At 33.3% G+C, this 9,647-nt stretch overlaps 1 protein-coding gene across 1 annotated transcript; it reads right to left on the bottom strand.

The window, feature by feature from the left end:
- Positions 1 to 209: 209 nt before the first annotated feature.
- On the bottom strand, positions 210 to 8,500 carry LOC137633286 (uncharacterized). Its single transcript, XM_068365501.1, has 2 exons — positions 8,350 to 8,500; positions 210 to 1,514 (listed from the first exon to the last, which is right to left on the bottom strand). The coding sequence occupies exons 1-2, from the start codon at positions 8,404 to 8,406 to the stop codon at positions 414 to 416; spliced, it is 1,158 nt and encodes a 385-aa protein (XP_068221602.1). The 5' UTR covers positions 8,407 to 8,500; the 3' UTR covers positions 210 to 413.
- Positions 8,501 to 9,647: the final 1,147 nt, after the last annotated feature.

The following is a 9,647-nucleotide window of genomic DNA, read 5'->3' as shown; positions in this document are numbered from 1 at the left end:
TCCTTATCACAAAATAATTCCGAAAGCTCTCTCTCTCTCTCTCTCTCTCTCTCTCTCTCTCTCTCTCTCTCTCTCTCTCTCTCTCTCTCTCTCTCTCATGAATTTTGTATATTTTCACCCATTTCTACATTTTTTAGTTCAAATTGTGTTGCTCATGTTATTCAAAGTACTGAATAAAGTTTCAAGAAAAATTCCAATGAAAAAGTACGGAATGCAAGAATTTTTATTAAACACACAGGCAATGTTACATGCGAAAATTGTTCAGGTCACAAGAGGAATTATAAATTTAAAATTCAAAGTTGAGGAAAAAATTATTCATTATAAACGTTTGATCAGAAATCCTTAGAATTGAACAAAACCAAATAACTTGATATTATTTGGATTGTTTAGGGGACTTAGACCGTGAGTCTAACTCATTTGGAACCATCTTCAAGATAACACACATCGCTGAGTTCAGTGCCGTAATAACCTGCCATTATGAATGGGTAATCTTCAGTGAAGATATAGCCATATCCCCTATCATCAGAGAAAGTGTAACCATTGGCCATATCCAGATCACATTCTCCATTATCGTATGCAGTTTGATCGTAAGTGTAGTGCCCTGCGTTAGTACCATCACCACTAGTCAAATAGTAGCAACTCTTGAGGTTCCGGGACTCTGTTTCATGCCTGCAGTAGGTATATACGGGAAAGCCATCTCTCATGTAACCTACGAATTCACAAGAACCATCCCCAGCTATACATGTGGGCAACAAGTGGTAATGGTAACGGCAAAAAGGGTCGCTGTGACCGTTGCACGTGTCGAAACTTTCGCCCTCAACAACATTTGCGATATCTCCGGTTGGGCTAGAGAGATGATTGTAGAAGAAGCCTCCCGATGTTGCCATTCCTACAGGACCTAATCCGTAGGAGTTGAACGTGTTTCCTCTGGTTGGATTTTGTGGAACTGCCATGTAAACCTCATGTTTGCAAGCTCTGTTAGGGTTAGCTACTTCCTGGCCTGTTTCGTAGTCATGGTTTGGAATGCCATTGGTGACGACTATACGGCGATCTCCTGTTGTGGTCATATAGAACTCAGAGTCGTCTTTAGTAACAGAACAGCCGCAAGCGCGAATTTCCGTGTTGTAGCAGGTATTACTGCTGTACATTTCTAAAGCTTTCGTAAGCAATTCTGGGTTTTCTTCTTGTTCACTCGTGTATGTACAGCTGAAGCCATTCATTTGTTTCTTCTTATTTGATTTGAATATTACTTTAACATTACTTGTACTGGTGCTGAATTTTACGGGTCCATCCGTTCCGCAGAAAGTCGTAGTCTCGCCTGAATCGCTCACTTTGAAGAAATCAAGACATTTGCCCCTTTTATTCTTATTTTGTAGTTGGAAATTTTCGCAAGTGATGGTTAATGGGGACCCAGTTTTGAATTTGTAAGTACATTTCTTCTTCTTTGGATAATTCTTAGGGTAATTAGGGCTCTGGAATGTTCCAGAAGATTCTGTGAACTTGCCTCCACAAGCCTGCAAAGAAAAAGAAAATTTTACTCAGAATTGTGTTTTAATAAGAATAAGTTCATATAGCTAAAATATATAAGTAAATACATTCAGTTCTGTGATGTTGATAACTAAGCAACGTAACTTTGGTAATACTGTAGCCATTAAATAGTGTATTTTTTAAAGAAACGAATAATATATAATGCATATTGAAATATCACATAAATATATTTATATTTGTAAGCCAGTTAAACTTCTCCAAAGAATACGTCCGTAATATTAATGTTTAGTAATGTCCTCACATGTGGTTATCACTGTTTATCTGTTAAATATCTGGAATAAAATTATCAGATAAAGAAATATATTGCTGGAATCCTCTCAAAGTGGTTATCATAGTGGTTGTTTAACTAAGGTATCCTTGTGTTGCCCAGTAACCAAGTATTAATAGTGTACACAACCCGTCAAAAATGGCTGCTAAATATGTAGAATTGTAGATAGATATGCACACACAGATTCAGCCCTTCCCATCCCCTTCCCATTTCCTCCCTGGGTACCCCATCTCACCAAGTAATGACTACTCCCTCTCCCCGTTACCCGAGACGCGGGGATAGACTGTGTAGTTATACGTCTGGCAATGCGGCTGAGCTCGATTGGAAAGATATATAGGGGAAACAATGGTAATGAGTGCTACATCAAAATCTGAAAATTATAACACATTTCCCTAGATTGTTGAACTCCTGATTGATATAATAAGTCTGTGTAGATTTAATCGATGAAATTGTCATAAGGTGAGGATCACTATTAAAGGCTTTATAAGCCAGTCTGAGATCCTGCATTATTATGTTTACTAGCTAAGCTACAACCCTAGTTGGAAGAGCAGGACGCTATAGGCCCAAGGGTTTCAACAGGGAAAGCAGCCCAGTGAGGAAAGGGAACAAGGAAACAAAGTATTGTGCAATTGTTGCTCTACTCTTTCACTTTCAGATGTGCCTCGTGACTTTAGTAGGTATATTAACAGGTGAGATAAATGTCAATTAAATTTTCTGCAGATGTTACTTCTTATTCTATTTCTTTAGTTTTCCCATTATTCGGAAGGAAAAAGGAAGGGGAGACATGTAGTATATATATATATATATATATATATATATATATATATATATATATATATATATATATATATATATACATACATATATATATATATATATATATATATATATATATATATATATATATATATATATATATATATATATATATATATATATATATATATATATATGTGTGTGTGTGTGTGTGTGTGTGTGTGTGTTTTCAAATTGGTTTATATACTTTATTTTTTCCACAGTTTTGCTACTACAGGTATAAATTAGAATTTATTTTAATTTGTCCTATTCTAATGAGAGGGAGGGAAAAAAATAGAAACTGCAGATTGTGTAATGTTTGCATGTCTGAATGTTGTTTGTTACGTGGGTGGGACGTTATTATTATTATTATTATTATTATTATTATTATTATTATTATTAGCCAAGCTACAACCCTAGTTGGAAAAGCAAGATGCTATAAGCCTAAGGGCTCCAACAGGGAAAAATAGCCCAGTGAGGAAAGGAAATAAGGAAATAAATAAACAATGAGAAAAAATAAAAGATTATTATAAAAACAGTAACAACATCAAAACAGATATGTCATATATAAACAATAACAAAGACTCATGTCAGCCTGTTCAACTTAAAAACATATGCTGCAACTTTGACCTTGAATCAAGTTGGCCGTTGGAGCGTGTATTGAATTAATGTACAATTTCCAGTTCTAACCCGTGACTAAATGTTGGTATGAAAACAATAAAAGAAACTGTTCATCATCATGAGAAGCACGAAGCTCTCCTGAATAGGTAGAGATATGGACTTTGGAGTTTATTTTTCAGAAGGTAGCCGAACTATTTATTATGTTTTTTTTTTTTCTTTTTTTTTTTTGTCTTTTTATTGGTGTATTTAAATGAACATTTCGATTATGAAATTGCCAAATTAAATTTCAGGAAAGGACCCGGTGTCAATGTATTTTGGTTTTCAAGTTCTAAAGGCCTTTGAATTCAAATATATGAATAGTTTAAACAATTTCGCTATTTAAACACCTCAATAGTTGTATTATTATTATTATTATTATTATTATTATTATTATTATTATTTGCTAAGCTACAACCCTAGTTGGAAAAGCAGGACGCTATAAGCCCAAGGGCCCCAACAAGGAAAATAGCCCAGTGAGGAAAGGAAATAAGTAAAAACTACAACAGAAGTTTAAGAACAATAGTAACAACATTAAGGATTAACAAAATCACATTTAGATTTTTAAGATATACCGATGTCTCCTCAAGTAGGTTTTCAAAAGGGCAAAGCAGTGATTCCCAACCTTTTTGTGATCGAGTACCATTTGGAGGTCCCGTACAGTCGCCGCGTACCACCTGGTTCCAGAGAAACTAAATTCGATCAGATACCACTTTAATTCTATAATTGTAAAAATAGAACACGCAAATTAACTAAGAAAACAACAACTCAATGTGAGGGCTGTATCTGCTTCTTCTCCACCAGCTGGTCAATGCGGGGCATGACTTTGCTTACAGCACATCGGAAATCATGCCCGGGCGCAGCAAGACGGTTCGGCTCTTCGACTTGATGGCCATGAAGGCTGAGAACCCCTGCTCGCACTCCCACGTCGAGGGGAAAATCAGTAGCTGGGGAACAGCGTGACGGGCTAGCGTCGGGTACGAGGAAGCCATGCTCACCCAGAAGTTTAAAGGAGAGCATTCTATGTGCTTCGTCTTTGCTGTCGTTCGTGACCCCGAAAGTGTTCGCGTACCACCTGGAAGGCCCTCGCGTACCACTAGTGGTACGCGTACCACAGGTTGGGAACCACTGCACTAAAGCATTAAAACATTGAGGTTTTTAATTTTAATACGATTTTTTTAAAAATCTGTAAGTCGTTGAAAGTATGGTTTGAAAAAATCAGACATCGTCACACTCACAAGTTAGTAATTCTAGGTCTTTTCACATTCAGCATTATTATTATTATTATTATTATTATTATTATTATCATCGTTATCGTTATCGTTATTTTTATTGTTTTTGTTATTATTTCTTGCTAGGCTACAACTCTAGTTGGGAAAGCAGGATGCGATAAGCCCAAGGACTCCAACAGAAAAAAATAGCCCAGTGAGGAAAGGAAATAAATAAACTATAGGAAAGTAATGAACAATTAAAATGAAATATTTTAAGAACAGCGACATCATCAAAATAGAGCTTTCATATATAAACTCTAAATACTTAAATAAGAAAAAACAACAACAAAAGGAAGAGAAATAACAGTGTGCCCGAGTACACCCTCTAGCTGCTCTAGCATGAGAGCACTACGCCAAGACAGTGTAAGGCCATGGAACAGAGGTTAAAGCATTACCCAAGACTAGAGAACAATGGTTTGGTTTTAAACATCCTTCTCCTAGAAGAACTGCTTAACCACAACTTGAGTTAGAGTTCTCTTGCTTGAGGTTACACTTGGGCACACTATTCTATCTTATTTCTCTTCCTCTTGTTTTATTAAAAAAATTTTAGTTTAAATAGGAAATATTTATTCTAATGTTGTTACTGTTCTTGGAATATTTTATTTTTCCTAGTTTCCGTTCCTCATTGGGCTATTTTCCCTGCTGGGGCCCCCTGGTCTTATAGCCTCCTGTTTTTCCAACTAGGGTTGTAGCTTAGCAAGTAATAATGATAATAATAATGAATAATAATAATAATTAATAATGATAATAAATAAATAATAAATAATAATAATAATAATAATAATAATAATAATAATAATAATAATAATAATAATAATAATGAGGAGTCTCTTCTACCCTTACCAAGAGGAAAGTAGCCTCAGGACTAATTACAGTATAGTGTAATTGTTAGCCTCTTGAGTGAAGAAGAATACAGTTAAACATATCAGTGCATTTGTGTTTTTAAAAAGTCAAAGATACCATTGCGTTCATCTTCAAAAAAATCTGTAAAATGTAATTATTTAGACTTTTAGAAAATTCAGCTTTTAAGAACATTAATTAAACACTAAAAAAAATAAAACCTTCTATCATTCAGGCTCTAATTCCTAGTATCATAATGGTTTGCTACTATGTTCCCTCTGACATTACAACAGACATTTTTAAAAAGTGTATACATCTTTTCTGTAATATCTGCCAGTCCTGTTTCAAAACTGTCTAGGGATGAAAAATGCTTGACATTATCACAGATATGTTTGAAATTTTATCGCAGAGGATAAAAAGGGGATAGGCATCAGGATATTTCAAACTTCATTGGGTTTTCAAAAGGGCGGAGCATCGACTCACTGAGCATTATATATTAAACATTGGGGTTTTTTATTTTAATTTAAAATTTCGAAAATCTGTAATTTGTTGAAAGTATGGTTTGAAAAATTCAGACATCGACATAATGATATACTCATGTGAATGTTAATTTTACATGTCATTACGATCAAGTTTTAACCAGCATAGTTACTTGACCTGCTACTTATGAGGCCTAACCATCATCTCTTTTACAGTTCTAAAAAGTTTAGCAGTCATCATATTCGGGGTTTAGAAGCTTAGATATCATTTCTAGGTGTTTGAAGGCTATAGATATAATTATTCAAGACACAATTACATTGTGGTTCTTAGCTAGTAAATAAGATCTTCCTCACTTTGAAATATATCTCGCTTTTGCTTCCTCAAGGACAGTGGCCCAATTAAACGAATCCAGGTCATTTGTGTCCCACCATATACAGTATAAGTACTAGTGTACGCGACCCTTCAAAATGATGGCATAAATATTTAGACTGATATGCACACACACGCACACGCATCCTCTCGCCAAGGTATGAGTACTCCCTAGCCCTATTACCCGAGGGACGGGGAGAGACCGAGTAGTTATACGTCTGGTAATACCGCTGAGTGTAACCCATTGAAATCTCTCTCTCTCTCTCTCTCTCTCTCTCTCTCTCTCTCTCTCTCTCTCTCTCTCTCTCTCTTATATATATATATATATATATATATATATATATATATATATATATATATATATATATATATATATATATATATATACTGTATATACGCACATATACATATGGACATATATATATATATATATATATATATATATATATATATATATATATATATATATATACATACGCACATATACATATGCATATATATATATATATATATATATATATATATATATATATATATATATATATATATATATATATGTGTGTGTGTGTGTGTGTGTGTGTGTGTATGTATGTATGTATGTATTATATATATATATATATATATATATATATATATATATATATATATATATATATATATATATATATATATATATACATACACACACATCCAGACACTTGCTCTTTATTTTAAAGCGAATGTTATTAGATAATGAGTTCCACACATGCTAAGTCTAACATCTATCCAATGATGGTCATAACTTTAAGCAATTGGGGGTTTCTAGCATGCAACTGGCCTACTTACCAGCACACCTCCACATGTTTAGTATATTTACAAACAAGATTATTCATTGGAGTAATTGCCGTGAGTATGTTCAGGACTTGTAAATTATTCTTATGTGAGTAAAAATCATGTTAAATCTATTATTCACATATGCGTAAAAAACATGTGACAATCTCTCTTTTTAATATTGAGGGACTGGTAAACTATACTTCCAATGTTTTCATGTTGAACAGGCTGACATAAGTCTTTTTATAGTTTATATATGACATATCTGTTTTGACGTTGTTACGGTTTAAGAATGATTTATTGTTAATTTGTTCTCATCATTTATTTATTTTCTTATTTCCTTTCCTCACTGAATTATTTTTCCTTATTGGAGCCCTTGAGATTGCAGCATCTTGCTTTTCCAACTAGGGTTGTAGCTAAGCTAGTAATAATAATAATAATAATAATAATAATAATAATAATAATAATAATAATAATAATAATAATAATAATAATAATAATAATGATAATAATACTCTCAAGACAAGAGCCATGTCGTTCGCTTATTATTTTCATCACTGATGTCATCTATAAAGAGAAATTGCTTGGGACGAAAAATATCACGAGAATCGTATGCTTTTCATTTTTAAATCATTTTCTTTTACATATTAACACGTGAGTCAAATAAATGCTCCGGCTATATTGCAGTTTTATTTGTACTTGCATATTCTAATGATGGTTATCAATATAGAAAACAATTTCACTACGAAAAATCGCTCAGAGTGAGAGTGAGAGTGAGATCTTACTTGCCACGTCAGCCATTCGCGAAACTTATGTTTAGCATTGCCCAACGGAAACGATCTGACAATGAACATATGCGTTCCTTTATTAGCTATCGTAACGCAATTACAAATCGATGATTTTGTAAATCGTAGGTTCAATGCCTTATAAACAACCATATTCAGAACAATTTCATTATGGTTTTATAGTTTTTTTTTTCTACATTTGTTTATTGAATTTATGGTAAAGCTAACCACTATTTTACACCTGCGTAGAAAAAAAAAAAAAACAATTTCGTTATTGTTTTGCGGTCTTTTTTGTACATTTGTCAATTAAATTTATGGTGAGGTTAACCACTATTTTGCAGAAACGAAAAATGGACTTCGAAAATCTTCGAAAAAAAAATAGAAATAAAAAAAAATCAAGGCAAAAAAAAAAAAAAAAAAAATCAGGGCAAAAAAAAAATCAGGGCGTAAACAGAAAATCAAGGGTTATTTGAAAGGAGAACTAATAAACATTCATATATAACAACCTATTAAAACTCCTACTTACCGCATCAACCGATTCGAGACCGACATAGAGAACGATCGAAAGGAGTAATAAACGCATGATTACCGACTGGTTGATATCAGCAGACTGTACGGAAAGTCGCTGAAATGGACATCGTAAGCACCAATACCTGGTACAGCTGATCAATAATTGATGGTCATCCTTGAACAGGTGCTCACAGTATGGAGGTTTTCCATTATTATTATTATTATGGCCCAAGTTCCTCCCTCCCCCCTCTCTTGGTGATTAATTATTGTAGAATACCCAATGTGAATATCGGAAGTAAAGTACATATTATTATTATTATTATTATTATTATTATTATTATTATTATTATTATTATTATTATTATTATTATTATTTTGTGAATATCCATTGTAGACTACCCAATGCGAATATCAGAAGTAAAGGATATTATTATTATTATTATTATTATTATTATTATTATTATTATTATTATTATTATTATTATTATTATTATTATTATTATTATTATCATTATTATTAATATTATTATTATTATTATTAGTAGTAGTAGTAGTAGTAGTAGTAGTAGTCTCTCTCTCTCTCTCTCTCTCTCTCTCTCTCTCTCTCTCTCTCTCTCTCTCTCTCTCTCTCTCTCTTTGAGGATACGTTTTATCTACCAGTTTGTCAATATAAAGTATATTGTAGGCCGAGATATATATTTTACAATGTTCCAGGTCCCTTTCCAGTTCCAAAGGTCTTGAAAAATATCGAAAATTCAATTTGGATTCAGTTTTGGCTGTTTCAAGAATACTCAACGATTTCCAGTTCAAATCACCCTGATAAACATACATGTCCAGTTAATGGGATGTATAAATACCATGCAGGACAATGGTTTTAGAAATAGCTATTACAGAATCCTGAAATAACTAAAAGTCATGCACGATCTTCTTCTTTGTCTGCATCTTTCCCCACTTTTATGTGGGGTCGATGTTTCTAGCCAGCTTTCTCCCTTTCACTGGCCATATTGGTTTTGGCTAATTTTTCATGGCTGGATGGCTTTCCTGCCGCCAACCCTCCCAATATTCCCGGGCTTGGGACCGGCACCAAGTTGAAGCTGGCTTGACCCCCTCAGTGGCTGGGTTAAAAGTCATGCACGATGCTATCTGTTATTTACAGTGCTTCTAGAAGTGTTTATTTTCATTCATCCAAAATTTACTATTTTTCAGTTTTACCCAGATTTTCTTTAAGTAATTTGGAATGAAGATTTCATCGGGATAAATGGTACTGTTGTTTACTTTACATTGTTTACTTTATGCTAAGACATCTTTTGTAAA

The sequence above is a fragment of the Palaemon carinicauda genome, chromosome 42, assembly GCF_036898095.1.
Source record: "Palaemon carinicauda isolate YSFRI2023 chromosome 42, ASM3689809v2, whole genome shotgun sequence".
NCBI lineage: Eukaryota > Metazoa > Arthropoda > Malacostraca > Decapoda > Palaemonidae > Palaemon > Palaemon carinicauda.
This window is presented reverse-complemented; position numbering and strand designations above follow the sequence as displayed.

Bases quoted from the DNA above. Each gene is read 5' to 3' on its own strand.
- LOC137633286 (XM_068365501.1), bottom strand. From the start codon at position 8,406: ATGCGTTTATTACTCCTTTCGATCGTTCTCTATGTCGGTCTCGAATCG. The intron at 1,515-8,349 runs GTAAGTAGGAGT...TTTTCTTTGCAG, and splicing joins GTCTCGAATCGGTTGATGCG to GCTTGTGGAGGCAAGTTCAC.